General features: G+C 34.9%; 1 protein-coding gene across 1 annotated transcript in view; it reads right to left on the bottom strand.

Moving 5' to 3' along the window:
- LOC145672701 (phospholipase A2-like) overlaps positions 1 to 27,179 on the bottom strand; it is a 162,801-nt gene that overhangs the window by 133,767 nt on the left and 1,855 nt on the right. The window contains exon 3 of the mRNA XM_081741870.1: positions 21,741 to 21,890. Coding sequence (XP_081597996.1) covers positions 21,741 to 21,890 — 150 coding nt within the window. The remainder of the gene's footprint in view (positions 1 to 21,740; positions 21,891 to 27,179) is intronic.

Genomic DNA, 27,179 nt, shown 5'->3' on the forward strand with positions numbered 1-27,179 from the left:
TCTTCATGATTAAAACATATACTTTTATTACAGTTTGTGAAATCATAATTATGTAAGCAATGCTTGTACTCATAATTGCATAAATAGCCTTAGCGATTAATAATAATTCGATTACTATATTAGTAATTCTAACGTGTATCATATTCTTACGACTTTTCGTAAACCATATTGTATATTTCATAACTAGGCTCCGGATTCTTAGGTTCGAACCTATTTTATTCCTGTACAGTGAATGCAGAAAATTCGTGTTTTCTTTACATTTCAAGTTGCTATAAGTAGAACTATATTAGTTTTATACGACCTAAAATGTCCTAATTGGGGGATTAGGACCTAAAAAATCCTAAATTAGCTTTTACAACCTATAACGTCCTAAATGATTCTTTATAGTTAGTTTTAACCTGAAAAATACTTTCAAACACGTAGTCTCTTCCACTATCAGAAGCTCTTCAAATTCTTCAAGAAGTGAAAGAGAAAAAAGTACCTGGGGAAGTTGAAATAAAAATTGCGGACAAGTTGGAGGCGGTTTTGAAACGCAGTCCTGATTTCACACAGATACAACTAGTGGGCCAAATTCTTCGTGGAGACAATGTCCAAGAAAATTTGCTATGGAATCCCGAGGAATTAGCCAGTATGAAATATGCGCCTCTTACATCGTGTGATGTGGAACGCAGTTTTTCTGCATTCAAGAGAATTTTGTCAGACGACAGGAAAAAGTTCACAACAGAAAATCTTGCCAAATATTTTGTTGTTCAGTGCCATTACAGAGAGTGAAGTGACTACTTTTTTGCGCTATAGCAAACATGAAAAGTGCCGGAAAAACAATATTTGAACATTCGTATTTCCTCAGTGTATCGTTAGAAAAGTGAAGTGATATTTGTGGTGTTGTATAAAATTTCAAATATAAGAAAACTGACAAAAACTACTACTACTACTACTATAGTACGACAGGCCATACATACGTTAAACTATATTTCAGCTATCAAAAAAAGTCCAAGGTAAGAAGAGTTTTATTATTTTTATTACGCAGAAGACTGGTTAGCATAAAGCTTACTAAATTAAGGTTACCATTTAAGTATGAAATAGCTAACAAAGTGTTTAAAGTGTAGTAATATTCCGTTTTCAGTAATATAAAGCTAAAAATCCTAAACGGTGTTTTTAAAAACCTATAAAATCCTAAAATGCACTTTTTAAAATCCTAATTTGAATTTTTTGGGACCTAAAAATCCGAAGCCTATTCATAACAAAAGAAGAAAGCCTGTTTCATACAAAAGGCTGTTCCTCATACTTTATTTTCGAAATGTGATTCCTGCTGTTCACGCGCAGTACGAACTTATCTGACCTTGAGTAGGACCGAAGGGATCTTAGCAGATATCTGCAAACTTTTCTAACCAAAAAAAATCAGGGTTGACAGTACACCAAAACCAATCGTACATACAAATGAACTCAATCATGGGCAGTGCCTTCCTGCTTACACATAAAATCATAAAGCGACTTATTTCGTAGCTAATCACTAGTCTATCAGATACACTACAATAGTGTAGGGTCATTGACTGACAGTTCAAAAAAATTTACAAATGTAATTTAAAACGACAAAAAATAACAATTCTATAAACATCACTGTTGACTCCCTTAGAATACTTAGCCGAATAACCTTACATGTAGACAGAAAAAACTCTTTCACAAATATCAATGTCAGCATTAATCACACATTTTTATGAGTATCAAAGTGCGCTGGATAGTGTGTCAGGAAGAAAGAGTCATAGAATCCTAGCCATAATTTACATATATTTATTGACATTTCTTCGTGAATCTCACTCTATATCTCCGGTGACCAACCTTCGATTTTAGAACTAATAGAATTACTTCAAGGACAGACCACATATCTACCATATATATGAGTATCAAAGTGCGCTCGATAGTGCATCAGGTATAAATGGTCATAGAATCGTAGCCATAATTTACATATATTTATTAACATTTCTTCGTGAATCTCATTCTACATCTCTGGTGACCCAACTGTAATTAAAAAGTAAACGGCGTATTTCAAGGACAGAGCCCATATCTATCATATATATGAGTATCAAAGTGCGCTCGATAGTACGTCAGGTAAAAAGAATCATAGAATCGTTGTCATAATTTACATATAGTTATTACATTTCTTCGTGAATCTCATTCTATAACTCCGGTGACCCCCCTTCGATTTAAGAACTAATAGACTTATTTCAAGGACAGAGCGCATATCTACCATATATTATATGAGTATCAAAGTGCGCCCGAGAGTGCATCAGGTAGAAAGAGTCATAGAATCGTAGACATAATTTACATATATTTATTGACAATTCTTCGTGATTCTCATTCTATATCTCCGGTGACCCCCAATTCGAATTAAGAACTAATAGAATTATCAAAGACAGGGCGTATATCTACCATCTATATGAATATCAAAGTGCACTCGGTAGTGCGTCAGGTAGAAAGAGTCTTAGAACCGTAACCATATTTTACATATATTTATTGACATTTCTTCGTGAATCTCATTCTATATCTCCGTTGACCCCCCTTCGAATTAAGAACTAATAGACTTACTTCAAGGACAGAGCACATATCTACCATGAGTATCAAAGTGTGCTCGATGGTGCATCAGGTAGAAAGAGTCATAGAATCGTAGACATAATTTACATGTATTTATTAACATTTCTTGGTGAATATCATTCTATATCTCCAGTGACCCCCAATTCAAATTAAGAACTAATAGACTTATTTCAAGGAGAGGTAGAAAGAGTAATAGAATCGTAGAAATAATTTACATGTATTTTATTAACATTTCTTTGTGAATCTCATCCTATAACTCCGGTGACCCCCTTTCGAATTAAGATCTAATTGATTTATTACAAGGACAGTGCGCATATCAACCATATATATGAGTATCAAGGTGCGCTCGATAGTGCATCAGGTAGAAATGGTCATAGAATCCTAGCCATAATTTACATATATTTATTGGCATTTCTTCGTTGATTTCACTCTATATCTCCGGTGTCCCCCCTTCGATTTAAGAACTAATAGACTTACTTCAAGAACAGAGCACATATCTACCATATATATGAGTATCAAAGTGCGCTCGATAGTGCATCAGGTATAAATAGTCATAGAATCGTAGCCATAATTTACATATATTTATTAACATTTCTTCGTGAATTTCATTCTACACCTCTGGTGACCCCCCTTTAATTAAAAAGTAAACGGCGTATTCAAGGCAGAGCCCATATCTACCATATATATGAGTATCAAAGTGCGCTCGATAGTACATCAGGTAGAAAGAGTCATAGAATCGTAGACATAATTTACATATAGTTATTAACATTTCTTCGTGAATCTCATTCTATAACTCCGGTGACCCCCCTTTTATTTAAGAACTAATAAACTTTTGTCAAGGACAGAGCGCATATCTACCATATATATGAGTATCAAAATGCGCCCGATAGTGCATCAGGTAGAAAGAGTCATAGAATCGTAGACATAATTTACATATAGTTATTAACATTTCTTCGTGAATCTGATTCTATATCTCCGGTGACCCCCTTTTTGAATTAAGAACTAATAGACTTACTTCAAGGACAGAGCTCATATCTACCATATATATGAGTATCAAAGTGCGCTCGATAGTACGTCAGGTACAAAGAGTCATAGAATCGTTGCCATAATTTACATATAGTTATTAACATTTCTTCGTGAATTTCTTTCTATAACTCCGGCGAACCCCCTTCGATTTAAGAACAAATAGACTTGTTTCAAGGACAGAGCGCGTATCTACCATATATATGAGTATCAAAGTGCGCCCGATAGTGCATCAGGTAGAATGAGTTATAGAATCGTAGACATAGTTTACATGTATTTATTAACATTTCTTTGTGAATCTCATCCTATACCTCCGGTGACCCCCCTTCGAATTAAGATCTAATTGATTTGTTACAAGGACAGAGCGCATATCAACCATCTATATGAGTATCAAAGTGCGCTCGATAGTGCGTCAGGTAGAAAGAGTCTTAGAATCGTAGCCATAATTTACATATATTTATTGACATTTCTTCGTGAATCTCAATCTATATCTCCGTTGACCCTTATTCGAATTAAGAACTAATAGACTTACTTCAAGGACAGAGCACATATCTACCATATATATGAGTATCAAAGTGCGCTCGATAGTGCATCAGGTAGAAAGAGTCATAGAATCGTAGACATAATTTACATGTATTTATTAACATTTCTTGGTGAACCTCATCCTATAACTGCAGTGAACCCCCTTCGAATTAAGATCTAATTAATTTATTACAAGGACAGAGCGCATATCAATCATATATATAAGTATCAAGGTGCGCTCGATAGTGCATCAGGTAGAAATGGTCATAGAATCGTAGCCATAATTTACATATATTTATTAACATTTCTTCGTCATTCTCATTCTGTATCTCCGGTGACCCCCCTTTTAATTAAAAAGTAAACAGCGTATTTCAAGGACAGAGCGCATATCTACCACAGATATGATTATCAAAGTGATCCCGATAGCACATGAGGTAGAGCGAGTCATACAATCGTAGACATAATTTACATGTATTTGTTAACATTTCTTGGTGAATCTCATCCTATAACTTCGGTGACCCCCCTTCGAATTAAGATCTAATTGATTTATTACAAGGACAGTGCGTATATCAATCATATATGTGAGTATCAAGGTGCGCTCGATAGTGCATCAGGTAGAAAGAATTATAGAATCGTTGCCATAATTTACATATATTTATTAACATTCCTTCGTAAATCTCATTCCATATCTCCGGTGACTCCCTTTTGAATTCAAAAGTAAACGGCGTATTTCAAGGAGAGAGCGCATATCTACCATATATATGAGTATCAGAGTGCGCGCGATAGTGCATCAGGTAGAAATGGTCATAGAATCGTAGCCATAATTTACATGTATTTATTAATATTTCTTGGTGAATCTCATTCTATATCTCTGGTGACCCCCCTCTAATTAAAAAGTAAACGGCGTATTTCAAGGGCAGGGCCCATATCTACCATATATATGAGTATCAAAGTGCGCTCGACAGTGTATCAGGTAGAAAGAATCATAGATTCCTAGTAATAATTTAAATATATTTGTTAACATTTCTTCGTAAATCTCATTGTATATCTCCGGTGACCCCTTTCAATTAAAAACTAATAGACCTATTTGAATGACAGAGCGCATATCTACCATATGTATGAGTATCAAAGTGCACTCGATAGTGCGTCAGGTAGGAAGGATCATAGAATCGTAGCCATAATTTACATATATTTATTAACATTTCTTCGCGAATCTCATTCTATATCTCCAGTGGCCCCCTTCAAATTGAGATCGAAAGTACTTATTTTAAAGACAGAGCACATGTCTACTACATATATCAGTATCAAATTGCGCTCGAAATTTCTTCAGTTGAGACATGTCATGGAATTCTAGTGGGAATATACAGATATTTGAGATTCTGTTTCGAATCTATTTCATTATGAACTAGTGTTTTATAATGACGCTAATATTGTACCTAGGTATAATTGACATTCTCTCAAGCAACAAAATAAGTGTCTTATTCTATGTACAACATGCCAGTGTATGGCGTACATGAAAATCAGCCTTGGTCAACAACTTATGTTATGAAATAAGTTGTAAGAACCTTATATTTTACAGGAATTTAAGAACATTTCTTGACGAATTGTTTCTTGTATCTGCGGTGACCACTGTCAGGAAACACAACTAACTGAGTTATTGCAAATACTTTTATGTATATGAGTATCAATATGCGCTTAATAATGCATCAAGTTGGGAGCTTCATGGACTTACATCCCAGTTTCTATTTCAAATAACTATTTATTACTCTCAGAGTTGCTTAGTTTTAAATTTAAACAGAGATGTTGAAGTTCTATTTTTTCAGAAATGCAAAACAAGCAGATTGGTACGTTGAGTTATTATCGTATTAAAATTGTAATAATCTTCCATAATTATTTACTTTCCGTAATTTGTTTCATAAGTATCTTTTGCCGTACAATATAGTATACATTTGCTTTGAGTTGTGAGTACTAGTAGTATGCAGTACGTATATGTTGGGGAGGAGCAGTACATATATGTGCATAGGCCCCTTAGAAAGTACCTCTCGGTGGGCCTCTGGGTTGCAGTATGACCCTGGCTTCATCCATATTAATTGGAACTGCTGTTAAAAGAGTAATAATGGATTCAAAAATTACAATTTTTGTGGAATCTAATATTTCAAAATCTCAAAATCTTCAAAATTATATTTTAAAGAATTAGTCTGACATATTAGTCTACTTAAAAGTCTCTTGTTTTGAAAAGTCTATCTCTTGTGTCAGGAGATTTATGGACAGTAGGAAAGCTTGTACCCTCTCCCCAAAATACATTTGTTTTAGAAGCAAGAAGATACTAGGGTTTCGAAGGTCCGCCCTTTTAATCCATGCACTTTGTATGTGCTCAGATTCTAAATAACAATTAATAATGGTTTTGAAAAATACAGTAATATTTGTGCGTAACATTAACATCTGGGATCTTAATCCTGCATCTGTCTGTTTAAATTGGAATATAGGCAACATAAAATAAAGAAATTGTTGAGTTGATTTTGAGTTTAATGTCTCGTTCAGCAGCGGGCCTATATGAGACGTGGTGTGAGTCCATGATAATCAAAGGAATTTAAGATCCATGGGATTTATTTTGTAGTTGCTGGTATTAATAACTGAATAACATTAGGAATGGAAATGACAGAAAGCTACACGATTTACTTTTATTATATTTTCAGTCACGTAAAACAAACTGTCTCCTTTAACAGGTTCAACGTATATTTCAAGTAACAAGTTTTATAAACAGAATATCCACCTAAAAGGAACAAACACTATCAACTTTGTCAGGGGCGGACTGGCCACCATAGGGCCCACCCTGCTAAACTGAAATGAGGGCCCACTGTATAAAAATGTAAAAAATGTACTTGGCATTCTTCATATGTATTACATATAAAAGTCCATCTTTGAACCCATAAAATTTGGCAAGAAGAAAATGTTGTAACCCACATACACAAACTCGTCTAAATATTGCTGTATAATCTCGAGGAAGTACGCCCCGCTCATAGCAGATAACTCCCCTCTCTCAAGCGTGTAAGGTGAGACAACAGCCATGGCTTCAGTGTTGGAAACTTGAAAAAGCTGTAACTTTGTGGCTTCAATGCAACACAAAGAATGCGATTGGAGGTAAATTTGCGATAGATTTCGAAACGCAAGATTTTCCTTGATATAAGTAAGTCATAATATCATATCTTCATGTCGCAGAAAGATTAGATATCGTCTATCGTCTAGTGTAGTCCGCCCATTTCGCGACTGGCCCCAACTTCTCTTTCCATATGAATACCTACTTTGCACATCACAAATAATTTTTACATTTTACTACACTTTTATTTTAAATTAACTTTAAATAACTAAAGGGAAGTTAACATTTACACGATATACACACTGATTTGACTGACAGCATAAGTGTTCAGCACTTTTAGAAGTTATACCAACGCTTACTGAGCCCAGTGCCGGCAGCCAGTGCTCTCAAACGGGTGAGGTCAGTCTTCATCGGGTCAGGGCTCGAGTCGAACCTCCTTGGGTCACAGGTCGGGTCATGGCTGCTCTAGCCACGGGTCGGCTCGGATCAACTTTCTTATGCGTCGTTTCGGCTAAAACCTATTCGGGTCATGAGTCGGGTCGGGTCGACGTTCAACTCGACCCAAGAAGGATTTGGCCGAAGAGGCGCATAAGAAAGTTGACCCGAGCCGACCTGTGGCTACAGCAGCCCTGACCCTAGCGTAAGTGACCCTACCCGATCCGTGTCTCAAGCAGGCTTGACTCGACCCCTGATCCATGAAAGCCAGATCTGACCCGTTTCAAAGCACTACGTGGCAGCAAACAGTTCAGTTAATTTCGTATTCGCCTGTTAAAGTTGTGTAATTTCAAGTAAAAATAGTCATAAAAGATAAGCTACGATTGACTGAATTCATACAAAGACGTGGTGTAAACATTATAATTTATAAACACCTTAGAAAGAAATATTTAAAAAATACCTGACAACTGTCCTGCAGTACTCGAATGAATCACATCACGCTCATTTGTTTCTTGGGGCTTCACAGATTCAAATAGCCGACGTTGTTTTGGGTCAGATGCAGCTTTTTGTAAATCACATCTTCGTTTGTGTTCTCGCTTTTTAGCACCACTTTTATATTTTTTTTTACAGTAATCTTAGAATCACTTCTTTCATCCATACTGACACAACCACATCTGTCTTCCACGACAAACGACACGTAACTGGTGTTTTAATAATTGAATTGCTGCTATCGGATTTGCTCATCGATGTAATATACAAATGAAACACGAGCCGAGGGCAGCAACTTCATAGTAATTGTTTGAGTTTGTATAAAACAATCGTTGATAGTGGCGACTAATTTCTTTTCGCTTTATCGCACTGAAAAAAAAAAAAAAAAAAAAAAACAACGAAGCCTAATCCGATTTCTTTCTTCGAAGCTTGGTCTGAGGACAATGCAGTTCAAAAGCCTTCCGGCTCCACCTCCACTTTCCACAATAACAATATCTACGAAACTATTGTTTCTTTAAAACATCGCCACTCGCCGGCTTGTAAAAGGACCGGAGTAGGCAATGGTATCCAAACCCAATAACAGCCTGAAATCTACTGTGTTTCTTTTATTTAAAAAGTAGTAGTTAACGTGCTCGTTTTTAACAGCAGCTGTATCACAAACCCCGCAATGTTATAGGGCCTGATTGTGTCATAGATGGAACCTTTCCAAGTCGATAAACGTGAAGAAGAATAAGGTCTGTTCATGAAAGTGTAACTTTACGTCTTTTTTATGCAAAACACAAGTTTGCGGGAGTTACCCTGCCATATTTTTGATGCTGGTAGGTTTAATTGAGCACATCTTATTAAAATTGGTAAAGGGGCCCACCTGTTTGGGGGGCCCACCCTGCATTTGCAGGGTAGCAGGGTGGGCCAGTCCGCCCCTGAACTTTGTTCTTATTTTATGCAAAAACAATGAAGTTATGCTGGTGAAAATCAGTTTCCTCCCTTGAAGATAAGAAAATAAATATTACCCGTTTTAATTGTTGTATACATCAATTAACACATTAAGAAAATTTTCTTCTTTTAGATTTAATCGAGAGAACATCAATTTTTACCAATGTGATTTCTCTCACAAGCCATCTCAGGAAGAAAATAATCTTCTACACATGTCTACAAATACGACAATCTCTCCTTGTACGCTTCCTTCTGTTCGTTTCTGATTATTTCCATCTCCCTTCCAACCGGAAAAGAAAAAAAAAAAACCTTGCAATAACTTCTTTACTGATTGTAGTTTTACTACTTCAAAATAAAAGGAAGACACACTGTAGAACCATACGGAAACTCAGATTTATTCAATTTATTGACATCAATGGGTTCTGTGCAGAACAAAACAAATCATTTTGGTGTAGAAAAGAATCAAGTTGGAAAACCAAGGAATTTGGAGTAATCCAACATTGTGAAACAATAGGCCTCGATTTGAATGATTGAATCATTACTTCTGGAGTAGGTCGAAACATAAAAATGAAATGAAATCTTTACGCTTATGCGGGATACACTAAAGGAAAACAAGATGATGAGAAATGAATAAAATGGTGGAATAAAGAAAGTGAGAGGAGAATCGACTGCGAAAAGAACTAAACTAATAGAACTAGATTCACGAAGAAATCTTAATACATATACGCAAATTATAACTACGATTCTATACTTTTTCTATCTGATGCACTTTCGGATGCACCTTGATACTCATATATGTGATAGATATGTGCTATGTCTCTAAAATAAGTCATGTAGTTCTTAATTATGAAGGGGTCACTGAAGATATAGAATTAGATTCACGAAAAAAATGTTAATAAATATATGTAAATTATGGCTACTATCCTATGACCCTTTCTACCTGATGCACTATCGAGCACACTTTGATACTCATATACACGATATATATGCGCTCTCTCCTTGAAATACGCCGTTTACTTTTTAATTCAAAGCGAGGTAACCGGAGATATAGAATGAGATTCACGAAGAAATGTTAATAAATATAAATGAATTGATTAGCTACTATTCTATGACTCTTTCTACCTGATCCACTATCGAGCACAATTTGATACTCATATATACGGTAGATATGCGCTCTGTCCTTGAAATACGCCGTTTACTTTTTAATTCAAAGCTGGGTCACCGGAGATATAGAATGAGATTCACGAAGAAATGTTAATAAATATATGTAAATTATGGCTACCATTCTATCACCCATTCTACTTGATGCACTATCGAGCGTTCTTTGATATTCATATATACGGTAGATATGCGCTCTGTCCTTCAAATACGCCGTTTGCTTTTTAATTCAAAGGGGGGTCACCGGAGATATAGAACGAGATTCACGAAGAAATGTTAATAAATATATGTAAATTATGGCTACGATTCTATCACCCTTTCTACTTGATGCACTATCGAGCGCACTTTGATATTCATATATATGGTCGATATGCGCTCTCTCCTTGAAATACGCTGTTTACTTTTTAATTCAAAGGGGGGTCACCGGAGATATAGAATGAGATTCGCGAGAAAATGTTAATAAATATATGTAAATTATGGGTACGATTCTATAAGTCTATCTACCTGATGCACTATCGAGCGCACATTGATACACATATATGTGGTAGATATGCGATCTGTCCTTGAAATACGCTTTTTACATTTTTTAACCCTTTCCGGATCCTAGTTTTTGGGCTATTTTTTAGACTTTCAGTCAAGCAGCTACTGCGTCGTCACGATTTATCCTAGAATCATGGTTCATACCTCATTCTCTTCAGAATATAGCTGGCTTTCAAATGGTATCACTTGCATGCCCACACCGTATACCAGGAGAGGGAAAATTGATGTCAAAGGAAAATTTTGAGGGAATTTTTTTCTCAAACTTTGGGCCCCTCGGGACCCCCCTGTGTGAACGTAGAGACCTCAAAAAAATCTGATAAACAGTACTTTGTGAACTAAATGCGTGTACCAAACTTCAAGTTTCTATCTTGAATAGTAAGGGCAAGAGAAACTTTATTAGGAATCCCCACAATGCCCCAAATTACCGCAAAACACCATGATCTCAAGGAAAAAAATTCCCGAGTCATCCCTAATTACCCTAGGGTCTTGTTTCGACCATCATTCTCTTCAGAATAGAACTGCCTTTTTAGACGGTTTGACTCACGTGTCTCCATCATATATGTAAGGCGGGAAAATCCAGAAGAAAGGGATTTTTTGGTCTAAAAATCCCTTTTCTTAAGTTTTGCCCCTCAGGACCCTCCTGTTTTTAGACAGAAATCGGAAAAAATATGGTAAATACTACTCGGTGGACGGAATGTTCGTGCAAAATTTCTATCTTCTACGTGAAAAATTAACGCGCCAGAAAAAAAATTTACCGACCATTTGGGTCTAAAACCCCTTTTTTCAACTTTTTTCCAATCTGGACTCCCCTGTTTTAATGCAGAGATCTGAAAAAAAAAATCTGATAAATACTACTAGGCGGGCTGAATGTTTATGCACAATTTCAATCTTCTAGGTTGAAAAGTAAGCCCGCCAATATATATATATATATATATATATATATATATATATATATATATATATATATATACCGACCATGTCCCATTTTCCCTATATAGAAGTATATTTTTAAAAATTCCCTGAGACATTCCTAATTACCCTAGGATAATAATACGACCGTCATTCTCTTCAGAATGGAACTGCCTTTCAGACGGTATGAATCACGTGTCCCCATCATGTATGTGAGGCGGGAAAATCCTGAAAAACAGGACTTTTGGGTAAAAATATCCCTTTTTCAACATTTTGCCCCTGTGGTTCCTCCCCTTCCTGTTTTAACACAGAAATCGGAAAAAAAACCTGGTAAATACTACTCGGTGGACTAAATGTTTGTGCAAAATTTCAATCTTCTACGTGAGAAAATAAGCCCCCCAAAAATAATGAACATAGGCTTCATAAGGGAAAATAGATATTTCAAAATTATGACGTCATCACCTCCTATATCTGGACGCAGGACTGTCTGAAACCACACCATAATGAATGAGATTCACGAAGAAATGTTAATAACTTTATGTAAATTATGGCTACGATTTTATGACTCCTTCTACCTGATGCACTATCGAGCGCACTTTGATACACATATATGTGGTAGATATGCTATCTGTCCTTGAAATAAGTTTATTAGTTCTTAGTTCGAAGGGGGACACCGGAGAATAGAATGAGATTCACGAAGAAATGTTAATAAATATATGTAAATTATGGCTACGATTCTATGACTCTTTCTACCTGATGCACTATCGAGCGCACTTTGATACTCATATATGGGGTAGATATACGCTCTGTCCTTGAAATAAGTTTATTAGTTCTTAATTCGAAGGGGAACACCGGAGATATAGAATGAGATTCACGAAGAAATGTTAATAAATATATGTAAATTATGGCTACGATTCTATGACTCTTTCTACCTGATGCACTATCGAGCGCACTTTGATACTCATATATGGGGTAGATATGCGCTCTGTCCTTCAAATACGCCGTTTACTTTTTAATTAAAAGGGGGTCACCGGAGATATAGAATGAGATTCACGAAGAAATGTTAATAAATATATGTAAATTATGACTACGATTCTATGACTCTTTCTACCTGATGCACTATCGAGCGCACTTTGATACTCATATATTGGGTAGATATGCGATCTGTCCTTCAAATACGCCGTTTACTTTTTAATTAAAAGGGGGTCACCGGACATATAGAATGAGATTCACGAAGAAATGTTAATAAATATATGTAAATTATGACTACGATTCTATGACTCTTTCTACCTGATGCACTATCGAGCGCACTTTGATACTCATATATGGGGTAGATATGCGCTCTGTCCTTCAAATACGCCGTTTACTTTTTAATTAAAAGGGGGTCACCGGACATATAGAATGAGATTCACGAAGAAATGTTAATAAATATATGTAAATTATGACTACGATTCTATGACTCTTTCTACCTGATGCACTATCGAGCGCACTTTGATACTCATATATTGGGTAGATATGCGATCTGTCCTTCAAATACGCCGTTTACTTTTTAATTAAAAGGGGGTCACCGGACATATAGAATGAGATTCACGAAGAAATGTCAATAAATATATGTAAATTATGGCTACGATTCTATGACTCTTTCTACCTGATGCACTATCGAGCGCACTTTGATACTCATATATGGGGTAGATATGCGCTCTGTCCTTCAAATACGCCGTTTACTTTTTAATTAAAAGGGGGTCACCGGAGATATAGAATGAGATTCACGAAGAAATGTTAATAAATATATGTAAATTATGACTACGATTCTATGACTCTTTCTACCTGATGCGCTATAGAGTGCACTTTGATACTCATATATTGGGTAGATATGCGATATGTCCTTCAAATACGCCGTTTACTTTTAATTAAAAGGGGGTCACCGGAGATATAGAATGAGATTCACGAAGAAATGTTAATAAATATATGTAAATTATGACTACGATTCTATGACTCTTTCTACCTGATGCACTATCGAGCGCACTTTGATACTCATATATGGGGTAGATATGCGCTCTGTCCTATAAATACGCCGTTTACTTTTTAATTAAAAGGGGGTCACCGGACATATAGAATGAGATTCACGAAGAAATGTTAATAAATATATGTAAATTATGACTACGATTCTATGACTCTTTCTACCTGATGCACTATCGAGCGCACTTTGATACTCATATATATGGTAGATATACGCTCTGTCCTTCAAATAAGTCTATTAGTTCTTAATTCGAAGGAAGGCCACCGGAGATATAGAATGAGATTCACGAAGAAATATTAATAAGTATATGTAAATTATGGCTCCAATTCTATGACCCTTTCTACTGGATGCAGTATCGAGCGGACATTGATACTCATACATGCGACATATAAGTGGTCTTATTTTGAAGTAAATCTTTTAATTTGGAGAGGGCGCTACGGAGATATAAAAATAGACTGACGAGAAAATATTAATACATATCTGCTTTTCTATTGTCTACAGGTATGATCTATTCTACGTGTTATGCTTTTGAACGCACATTGATATCCAGATTGGCGAAAGAATTTTAGTTTTGTCTATTTACTAGGCTTTTCAGCTATGTACCCTAAGTGAGTCAATAGTTCCGTTAAGAGAATCGTTTTTTATATATATTTTTAAATACTTTTGAACTCTTAGTTCATTAGAGCCTACGCTATTGTCGTGTATCTGATAGACTTATGATCTGTCAATGAAATGATCCGCTTAATGATTTTATATGAGAGCGGAAAGGTACCGTCCATGTTTGAATTCATTTTTATGTACGATTTGTTTTTGTGTACTGTTAACCCTGACTTTATTGGTTAGAAAAGTTTGCAGACATCTGCTAAGATCCCTTCGGTTTGAGTAGGCGTGTTTGTGAGTGTAATGTCTGAATTATAAGGGTGTTTCTGTTTTGCGCTATGGCAGAAGTCCCACCTAAAGTGAACCACTTCCGGGGAGAATACATTGTAATTGTGTTTTGTCACTGGATCTACAATGTTACCACATTAGTATTTTTTTAGTGCGGATTACGTTATGTCCCTTTACGACGAACATTTAGTGTTTCAGCGATCAGGAAGCAGAGTAGGAGCAAAAGTTACGATGTTTATTTGACCTTAATTAAAAATGTGATGAGCAGATATAAGGAATCCGTAGCTCTGTCATTCAGCTTTCCAACAAAGGGAAGGTGAATACGTCAGTGCATACGAGCCACTAACAGTAGGCGAAACCTTGCATAATGAACATGCAATTTAATCTTCCGACCTAAATGCAGATTTTCAATCATCTAAATGTATTCTTGGGAACTGTCTACCGCAATTTGCGCCAATGATTGAACCTTAAATAGGCGTTGAAGGTATTGGTCATCACCGTACAGATTCCCCGTATAAGGACCAGAATATGTACAGGTGGTATCTGGCAAACCAAAAGTAGCAATTGGATGAGACAATGGTGGATAAGGCAATAATGGGTGAAGTGTGACTGTAGCTTTCCGACTACGGTCAACAAAGAACCATCACGTAGAGAGATAAATTAATCAATTTCTTTTTAAAAGGCGTATATGTAGTAAACACAATTTTCGGGAAATGAAAAGAAACTATTTTTTCACGAGTCGGTTCAGTTGGTGAAAAAAGAAAAAAATGTGTAAATATATATGGTTACTGATTGTTTATTAGCTATATAGGATGTAACTGTGAATTATGGTTTAATCTACAAAAAAAAATATTAAACTTTGGACACATACGCCCTTTAACAGAAAACATGGTGACATAAAATGTGAAACCAGGGTTTCTCTGAAATATATATAAAATTTTAGATACTTTTATATCGGCAGTATGTTAATGAAAGACAGAGATACTAATAATAGTAATTAGTAATAATAATAATAATTTGAAAGCAAACATTTTTCTCCTTAATCTCCTCTTAATCTGTCAGGATAAGTTCTGAATTAACACTTGTCGCCACTGTTTGGCTTACTCCGACTTGTAAAGTACCTTGAATCCATATCGGGAAATACTGAGGTTAATGCTGGAATATACCTTGGCCATCTACATGTTAAATAAAAATCCTGAAAACCTTAATATTGTGCCAGAATAAAAGGTGAAATTTTCTCACGGTATCTTTTACGGGATCTAAAACTGTGGCTACGAAATTGACACTGACTTTCACCTGGTGTAACGGCGCAGCAGGTAATTATAAGTTTAGGTGGATTTTATTTATGTTGGGCGACGAGACATATTTGGAAATGTAAGGAAGTAGCATTGCATAAGAAAACATTATTTTAATGGTAGGATTTGTATTTTTAACCCAAGCAAGTTTTCTGTAAGTTTTATTCCCCAAATTTCTGAGCGTTTGTCCAGATTCCAGTACAGCTGATAGACTGACCAACTGGACACAATACTATATTATAATATATCATTCTGTAATATTATAACAATATATTATATTATAATAATAGAATACAATTTCTTATATTTTCAACACGTTCCAAGAAATACACTTCCTTTTAACTCAAATCGTTGCATCTACCTCTAACATACTCAATTTAATAAAAAGTGAAAATCGTTAAAAATGCCCTTTTAACGCCCTTTTAACAGAAATCGATTCAACTATGCGAATAACTTCACAAAATCAGTCCAAACATGTAAAGAGGATTTCCAGGCTCATAGCGGTTGCCAGCTACCGTCAGTAAAGTAGAAAAACTGCTAAATCAGCTCGCAATACTAACAAGTAAAGATCATTGTACCAATCTACTAGTAGGAGCTAAAAGAAATGCACGGAAATGAGATGAACATGATCCCCATGCACAAAGACGAACCGTTATCACACCTCAAGATCGATCCTCGGATTCTGCCAGGGTATGAAAGAGACTACTGGAATATAGGTATCATATATGAACGAGACACCTGTAAAGTCTTCAAAAAAATCCAGTGTTTTTTTTTTTTTTTGGATTTGAACTGTTTAAAGATTGTTCAAAAATATCTGTGAGAACTGTAAATGGACTGTGGAAAGCTGTGGAAGCAAAATGGAGATTATTCCCCTTATAGTGCGGCTGTAATCAATGTGACATCTTATTATTCTAAACACCCTGGAACACTCTCTGTAAGTGACCGGAAAAGTTTACAAGATGAATAGTCATCTTCATTCGACGCCACAAAAAAATGGCTAGAATCTAAAAATGTACCAACATGGATGTATAAAGGGCTATTACTGCCGAATACAAAGTAAATGAAAATTCACGAGTGAAGATCATCAGACCATCGTTACTTAAACCAATGAATTACAATATGACATACACACCCTGAAAGTGGCAAATCATACATAGAGCAAACTGAACTCATCATAGAACAACAATACAAAGAGCATAACAGTTATATCAAACTTCAGCAACCCGAAAATTTAGGACAAGCATAGCATAGATTAGAGAGCTTATATATATATATATATATATATATATATATATATATATATATATATATATATATATATATATATATATATACATGGTGATTTCATAAATACAGTTATAGTAGCTAAATGCAGCTGTGGGACAGAATAATAAAGGGGTCCATAGCCATTTCATGTGAAAGCAACAATTTCAGTAGAGACAATGGGTTTCAACAACCTAGTGGCTATTTTAAGAAAGAAAAAAAAAACATACATTCAGGAATAACACTTTTCGTAACAACAACAGCCAATCAGGAGCCAGGGTCTCCCTCAGTCAATGACAGGTCGTTATTCATAGCTCCACCTGACATAGTCAAACTGTATATATATGTCAGGTGGAGCTATATATACTTGTATCGGGTCTCTTCATAACAATCTCTGAATATTAATGCAATGCCTACATTCGAAACATTGGAGCTCAATACAGTATTTTCACTTGGCTCAAAACCCGAGACAACATAATATTCATTCGTTATCTTTTATGTTTCTACCTTTAGAGACCCTGAGATACGGTCATTTTGCTATAATAATTGCCATCTCTATTTCTGTCCTTCCTCTTCAAATTTCCAAAAATCCTATAGTGGTACCTCGCATCATAAATCCGCTGCACTGTCAAAGTGTCAGGTTTCTAGATTAAGCTGTTTGGTATCAGGGGCGAATCCAGGGGAAGGGCGATCGGGGCGATGGCCCCCCAGAAGAGGAAACTTTCTTATTTTATATATATAAATAAAACTCATCCCAAAGTTTGGAGCCCTTAAAAGTAGTATGACAACCCACCGCTCCCCCCCAGAAGTCGGTCCTGGATCCGCCCCTGTTTGGTATAGGCGTTGATCATTCACTCAGAACTTCAGTCAATCAATGAATCAGAATTTCTTTTATGTATATAATACAGAGTGCCAATTTTCCTGAACAATGAATTAGTAATGAATATCTTAAAACGTAAGTGTTAGCGGGTTAAATACGCTATATAGACATGGTTTTCTCTTATTTTTGTTAGCCTATTGTTCAGAATTATAATAGCTTTGGGTCAATTGTCAATTCAAATTTAAGGGGCCTCAATAAATCCGGTTTCCGGTAAACTTGTGGAATTTTCTGCATATCTTGGCGTTCCTCGTATATATTTATATCTATATCTATCTATCTATCTATCTATCTATCTATCTATATATATATATATATATATATATATATATATATATATATATATATATATATATATATATATATATGGATAGAAAACGATTTTCGACATGGGATTTCGTGGTTCAATTCCTGATAGAAGCGAGTATGAGTCACATTCTACATTAAACAGCAGTCTTATATCTTGATGCTGTAAATGAATACAGGTAGTCGAATGAACTATTCGTTTCAGAAATGAGCGAAATCGAATACGTACTTTAATTTCAATGAATTATGTAAGTATTATCACGTCGTTCTCTTACAAGTTGATAGATCTTACACAAGAAATGAAGCTAGCTAACTTTCTACAATTAACTAGGAGTACTCAAGTTTTGTATGAATACCTTACTCTTTAAAAATATGCAATGTTAATAGGTAGGTAACCGAATAGTTTTTACACAACCGTTTAAGAAATCCTAATTGAAGTACTAGCTTGAGCAGTGTTGACAACGTCAATTGCCATCCTCTTCTTGAATAGCATGAATTTCTGTGCTGAGAAAGCATTTAAAATAAAGTTCAATAATTTTGTACGTAAGATATATACTAGATCAGGGCACAAAATTTCAAAGTCAGACGCACTCGCCAATTCACAAATGATGGTCGCCAGTATCTCTCATATACGAATTATGAGAGGTTCCCCCCTCCCCTGCCTTTGGTTTAACAAAGAAAGCATTTACATTAAAGCATAAAATTTCAAAACCAGGGATAATCAATTTTGAATTGGACAGTTCATATGCATATTAAAGATACCTTACCTTAAGACTTCACGTTTGTGTAACGCTCTCTTTCTGTCTGTACTGAAGCACCAGTTGTAAATTGCAGTTTTCGGATCAAAGTTCTTAAGTGAAGGGTCATTGACGGAAATTGTCAGCAAATCATGCACACTTATTTTGAAGCAAAAGACTTCGCCGTTTCACAATAAACTTACATGCTCATGTTGCAGGTTTTTTTGCTGCGGACTGTACCAGGTGTCTCTTTGTTCCATCCGAGGCCATGTGAGATTATGATGGACGGCGTCTTCTCCGTATGTTTTCAGGGAATTGCTCCATCTTCGGCTACTAATTCTTTCAAAATCACTCACTTTCATAAACTATCCGCCTTCTCAACTGTCAATTTAAGGGCAAAGGTCCTAATCCTTATTGAGTATGATTATTTGAATATAACTATTTGGATTTGAATTTGCATTTTCAATTTAATGATTTCAAACTGAAGCAGAGTAAATCGGCTCCCACGTTTCTTTCAATAACAAAGTTATTTTCTTAGCAGTACAAAGATAATACAAAAATCTGATGAGGTTAAAATTCGACTTTGAAGATTTCGCTCTATAACCAGGTGATACCATAGAAACATTCATGATGACAGAACTGTTGAAAAACCAAAGTTTAATTCTAAAGAGGAACAAGTTAGTTTTTTTAAGAAAGGTGAAAAATAATATTTTAAGAATAGTTAAATTACACTTATTATTTTAAAAAAATATCGAAGTGTAAGCAATCAAAAAATACATTAAATTAAACAGCCTATCATTTCCGTTCGAAAATACGAATAATTGTGCTTGTTGAATATCAGTGAGTGATTATAGCCTAACTTTTATTAGAAAACATGCATATAGAGAAAAGAATCCTGGTCATTAAAATGATTTCAATGTTGGAAAAGGTGGAAATTCTCTGCATTTATGTAACTAACCCATAAGACCAATTTCTCCGTATCTCATTAAACAGCCTAATAAGAATAGACAATATTTTGTTGTTAATTTTGGCATTTTCTGATAATAATTATGCAGCATTCTTATGGCAAGATCATCCCATCTCTGAAACGTACAACATCTTGTCTCCAGCAATGTATTTGGTATTAACTGCAATGGTTCTCCTTTTTGGATGATTGGCTTTGAGGTTAGCGACACATTCAGCAGCGAGGCTATGCGATGTGAACAACATGAACTTTTACCGGGAGTCGAACCCGAGTCTCCAGATCCAAAGAAGAGCCACGAGAGATCTCGATTTTACTTCTATCGCTAACATCGCTAATAATTTGTGCTCCTTGTAAAATTTCAATTATACAATCTATACTGCAGCATTCTGTTGCTTACTACGCTGGTGTCTAATGTATGCTACTCACTGATTACTAGTTAAAATTAACTCGTTACGTGACATGGTCAAACCAATGGCAAAATTATTCTGATGTATTTCATTCCGAATTGGAGGTGCACTTTCAATTTTGTTTTGGAAAATTTATAAGCACTAATTTGTTGAATTAAGTTAATTGTTATTAGTAAAGGACATAAACTTGTCTGTGTTCAGGACCGTAAGTGGAATTATTTTATTAACATATTTCATATTCTATATAAATTACTGTATACTTTTACGTAAATTAGCAAATATAGATTAATCTGTGATTCACTGTATATTGGTAATTACATAAATTATCTCATAAGTGAAGCGTGGTAAGGAAATGTATTGAAAGATAATCTATATAATTTTCCCAATAGACTAACAATTCGATACAAATATGTTTTCATTCACATAAAACTGTGTGGACTATTTGCTAGGAGTTCTTTTCTATGTGCAGAATAAAAGAAGAGTTACTAAAATTTTAGTTTGAGTAATAAATGCATATTTTTCATTTGATACCAAATTACCCATCGAAACCATAAAAATATTATACATTGTGTTACAAAGAATTGTCAGAATATTAAGGAATAAATTCAACTCATCAAAATAAGAATAAGTTCATATGGATTTGTAGGCGAAAATGTGTAGTTTCGTATTTATAGGGCGCCAAAACGTGGAAAAATAAAAGGTCCATAGTTCCACTACTATAAGAACCACCATAGTCGGGTCAAGATATCACCAAGGAACTAGTTTCTGAACTTTCCAAATGTCCATCTTTCAGAACCTTCGGTATTTGCACAATAATTTCTAGAGAGGCTGTTTGAGAATACTTCATCACTCTCCACCTACCTCTCTAAAAAAAAAATGATAAGCAAGTACTGGATCATTCTTAAACATGGATATTTGGATAGTTCACATACTAATTTCTCAGTGATGTCTTCACCTGACTACGATAGGTCCCATAGTAGTAAATTTTTAAAGTTCATTTTTCACGTTTTCGGCACCTTATAATTCCGAAACTATCCATTTTCGAGCACAGGTCCATAAGATCTTTATTTCTTAATTTTATGTGAGGAATTTACTTCCAAAATATTGAGAGACATTTTGTAACACCCTGTATGTAAGGAAAGTTTACTATTATTCATAATGTAAATAATAATACTTCTTATTATTTTAATATAACTTTCTTTAAGACTATATTATTGACCGACATGAAAAATTAATAGTGAGCATACATTCCTTTTAGAAAACAATAAAATTAATACAAGATACTCACTCGTATGGAACACATGTTTGAATTGGTGGAGAGTTCTTGAAACAGAATCGCTGCATAATATTAAAATATATGACACCGTAGATACTCGCCTCCTCTGTGCCAGCTTCAAGTAAACAATTTCTTAAACGCTCATCGCATTCACAATTGAATCTAGAATTGAAACGAATGTACATGTTGGAAACATGAGAAAACTATTTGAAGAACCTTCAGTTTGAATTTTGTTATTCTATAAATAAATGCTTTGAGACGCCATAATAAATAACTTGAATAAAAGCAGAAGGTTCTTAATTTATTCGACCGTTTTATATGTATGTTGTGAATTGTTTACACATAACTTCGACTAAAGTTCATTGATTTTGGTTATCCTTTTTCGTTTGAAAGAAATATACCACATATATTTAAAAAAGAGATACAGAGAATTCAGCAGGCTTAATTTACAGAGGCGTTAGTAGATCTCTGAGGGATAACTCAAAGTATCTAAGTTCGCAAAGTATTTTTCCGCAACGTCGATTCATCCGGAATTTGACTCTTACAATATTTTTCCAGGAATGAACGGTATTTGTGTACCTGAAGTTTATATTACCAATTAATATTATCAGCCGCCATTGCAGAACACATGTCTTTGAAAAATTCGTTCGTTCTGCATTTGGGTTAAAAGAAGTTGCTTTCTACTGGAGCGCAGTTCCTTGTTTCTAATATTAAGGGCTCTTCTCTTATGTTGCTCCAATTGCAATTTCATGCAGCATTCACATGTTGTACATACTACGACTTTAACATCAGTAGTAAAAGCTTGATCCATTTCAACTCGCGATTTTAATTTTGCTGCTAGTGAAGACGCGTACGGTGCCATATTATCTCCGTTAACTAACTAACTAACTAACTCTATGGCCTATGGAACCCGGAGGTTCAGTGCCGCGTTCACAAAAGCTCTCCACTGACTTCTATCCTTAGCTAATTGCATCCAGTTTCTACTTTGTATTCCTATCTCTGCGAGATTCATCTTAATATTGTCCTCCCATCTGCGCCTAGGTCTTCCTAATGGTCGTTTTCCTATGGGTCTACCAGTCAAGACTTTGAAAGCGTTTCTACTTTCTTCCATTCTAGCTACATGACCTGCCCACCTAAGCCTCCTAGACTTGACGACCCTAACAATGTTTTGTAAACCGTATAAACTATGTAGTTCCTCGTTATGAAGCTTCCGCCATTCCCCATTCTCGTTCCTCTTGGGTCCGAATATTCTTCTCAGGATCCTGTTCTCAAATAGTTTCACCGTTATCACACCAAATTCGGCACTTCACAATTCCACAGATAATTTATCATCCAATGTCTACTACGGTAAAAACAGCAAGGTACAATACGTCACTTCTGTTGCTTTATGCACGTGATTTCGGATACCTTGGTGTGTTCTATTCAACGCCAGAGAGGGAGAAGAGTCCATAGGTGATAGTTCTATCAGATCACTTATCCTATTCACTTGGGTTCTTTGAAATTAGAGCAAACGTTGTAATATCCTAATTACAATTCATTTCTTTTAATGATAGCTGTGAAAAGACAGAATATGCAATGGAATTAACATGTCCATATTCTATAATATTGTCAGAAATAGAACAAATTTCAAGGAAGAAACCGAACAAGTGGCTTTCTCAGGTCTGTTATACTATTATGTAAACTTTAGAAAGTAATTTGTTAAAAAGTTTGTTATAACGCAAAATATGTAGTATCATAAGAAATATGTAACATTGTTTGAAATATGTATTAAATAAAATATGTAAAATCAAATTTACACGTATAAAAGTAACGTTTTGATCGATGTACATCTGCATTCTTTTACAGCTTCATACAACCAATTACAATATGCAATTACAAAAAATGTTCGAGGCTTATTGATGTGTCTAATTTATAAAGCATAGTTATCTTATTTATATATACGTAAATTATCTTTATGGATGTAATAAATAAATGATTCTTTGTCCATGTATTCTAGTTGAATGTTGCTCTAGTACTTGGTGTTATTGGCACTTGTACATTTGATCGAGAACTATTGCACCTTTCTATGTAGACGTGGATAGCCTTTCCGATGGTCTCATCATATGGATTAATGAAAGATGCTCCTTATACATCATTCGGCTTTTAAGACGTGAGGATATTGTTGGTTTAATTTACTTCCATTTATCGGATACGCATTGCATATCTATATGTTACCTTCCCTCCTCCATTCGTTTACCATATACACTGCTCTTGAACATCTTGTATAATAGATATCCTTATATAAGTCAATTTTGACTTCCGTCATTTCCGTGTTTTTATTTTATTATGGGAAGCCAACCACTTTGATTGCTTAAACGAAGACAACCTATGTATCGGGGTTAAGTACTAAGCTCTGGGTCATATAAAATTGTGACATACGGTAAAGAACCACGTAATGAGCCTTAATCTCTAAGGATACAAATAGTTTTGTTTGTTTGCGATTAGTAGTTTCTCATTCACAAAAATCGTTGGAAATTTGGATTGCACATCATGCGACTCAAGTGAGCAGCATAAGCCTATCTCAAGAAGGTGCATTGAGTTTAACCCCTTTTCGATTGCATAATAATCTTCTTCTCATATATACACAGCATAGGATACCAACAAAATCCTCCTTCTGGAAGGTAATCACATATCATATCCGTTATTTATGTCAAAATTCATGTCCATATTAGAAACTTGAAACCATTAAATACTGCGGCCCCTAAATATGTGTTATTCGCAATCACATTTCAAAGATTACACTACATGGTACCACCTAGAATAGCCTGCTTGATGAACAAGTATATTAATATGTGTTATTAGATCTAAGTTTATTCCAAAATTGCATACTTCGACATTATATTCCATGATAGACTCGATAATGTGTACATAAGAGTGTGAGCTAACTCCTACATCTGTATAGAACTAGTTGCACAGCATTTCAACTCATCAACATTAAGATCTCTTCTTACAGTAAACCGTGATCATGAGAATCTTGCAATGGCAAGGTTGCCGATCCTGGTGGGGGCCGAGGAGCCCGTTCCCCAAACTTCAAGTGAGCCACCTCATTGTATTTATGAATATACAATATTTGGCATAATTTAAATGCAATTTGTCTTAAAATCTTTATATAGGCCTTCTTCATCTGAACGGGCCCTCCAAATTTACAGAGAAATCAATGCCCTTGTACAATGACGTCCTTTCAAATTCATTCCATACTTGATTTGCAAAATTATATTCTTTTCACTGCACTTACTTCCAGATGTGCATAGAATCACTTCCATTAAATTTGGAAAATTGCCAAAAATAAAAATTTGATATTGTAGTATAGAAACACGGTATGTACCTCTGTAAGTTTAGGTGCTTCATCTCGTCTTCTTTCATGGTTTCATGGGTACAAAATGCCAAAAAGTAAATTTGGGAAGCTTTGACCTATTTTATTATCTTTGATAAGGCCTTATTATCTTTTATTATTAAATGGGCAGTAGAGGGGCTCATTAAAATTTAATATGACATGGGCACATTGATGCTCCTCTCTTAAAGATTAATGAAATTAAATGTAAAAATATGTCAAGAAAACGTGCAACATTGAGTAATTGTGAAAGTTGACACAAGAAAAACAGAGACTGAGCGCCACTGTTGCCAAACTCGGAGGACAAAATTATTGATTTTTCTCTTTAAAATAATCGTATATTACAAACAATTATCGTATATTCGTTATGAACGTGATAACTGAGGAAGATGTATAACATTAAAAAAAATAGCATAAAATGTAAAAAAACGTAGCTAGTAATCTTGGGTTTCGAACTCCAAATCGGTACAAAAGTGCCAAAAAAAAATTCCTTACTTAGCGTACTTCCAAGAGAATTATCTTTTTCCATAATTGTGTTGCACCCATCGGATGCAAGTCCTACTACATTTTCAAGTGCGATATTACTACCTTTTAAAGCATTATATAGTAGCGCGTAGATACTATTTTTGCAGTGGTACCTTTATATCAAGCTTTCACATTTTTATCACAATAAATTTGTAATAGCTGCAAAACTTTTGTTAGTATTATCGCACAGTTTTCATCGAAATATCTCACAAAAACATCTCACATATTTTTTTTTGTGATCGAAATATCTGTAAACCCATCTATTATTAAATTGATTTTTTTGTTTCTATAACATATCAGTCAATTCCTTCAAATGATATATTTTTTTATCAGACCCATTCCTTAAATCTACTTAATTGAATTTTGTTAGCAACTTTAGAATCAGGGGACTTCCTTTTAATTATGTCTGTTAAGTGATCTGCCCTGTTCATAGAAATACTATGTTCGGCTAGAAAACACATAACATTATTTCAGCTTTCTTACCTTGTGTATCCAAAGTAGACATGGATGATGAAAAATCGAGTTTTCTTTGGGCAAACCCTACACGTTTCAATACTCTTAAAAGATTTTTTCTCCTTAATATGATTTTTTTAGTACAGTCAACTCAGCAGTGAACTCGGTACCGCAAACTTTACAGCGGGCTTTATACACATTATCAATAACAGGCTCGAACTAGTCTTGAACACAGTATCAATTAACCAATCTTTCCCGAAGTTTTGTTTTAAATGCGTAAGTTTCAACTCACCCCAGATCTTTAGTTTCTTTTGTGGAGTGGACTGCGCTTCAGAATCTTTATCACATTCGATAGCTATTTTACATGTTCACGTAAGTAATTAGGAAAACACACAATAAATTACGCTGTACGTAATTTTACTTTCCTCAACCAGATCCACACAACAATTCTAACTTCTTTGTTTGTTATATCTAAAGGAGCTCACACTCACGCGCGCGAATAACAAAACTTTGTATCAGACATGAACAACAATATTAGCACCTGCATTCAAATGTAATTGAGTTTAAAGAATGGATACAGGTTTGTTATTTTCCAATTCTCAATTCGTCGTTACTTTACTATTAGCGAGAATGGCTTACAAATTTTAGTGTAAGTGTGTACGTTTTACAATTCTTTAATGAACAAATACAATTCTAAATTTATCGTATATTCACATCGCAAGGGTATTATTGTATATCTTACTAAGGCTTAAATTATCGTATTTCACAATAATTATAGTATGGTTGGCTACTATTCTGGGCGCTTTCCCAAATTAAACTTCTAGAAAAGTATTTTAGTCCAAGATAGACAAAGAATCAAGTGGATTTGGAAAGGTATTCAATAGGAAACTTCAGAATAGCTACAAGGTACTGAATATTATACGGAGAGAAGCGTCGAAAAGACTAACGTTCTTGACAGGTGAAAATATTTGCTTGTGTAATATGCCTGTTGCAGTAAAATATCTTGGGGAGTCAAGGAGGAGCGGATGATACAAAGTATAAGCTAAGGTAAGGATGCAGGTTAATAAAGAGTACAGAGTAGATTCACTTAGAACAGAATAAGA

This window comes from Thermobia domestica, chromosome 16 (genome assembly GCF_964235325.1).
Source record: "Thermobia domestica chromosome 16, izTheDome1.hap1.1, whole genome shotgun sequence".
In the NCBI taxonomy this organism is placed as follows: Eukaryota; Metazoa; Arthropoda; class Insecta; order Zygentoma; family Lepismatidae; genus Thermobia; species Thermobia domestica.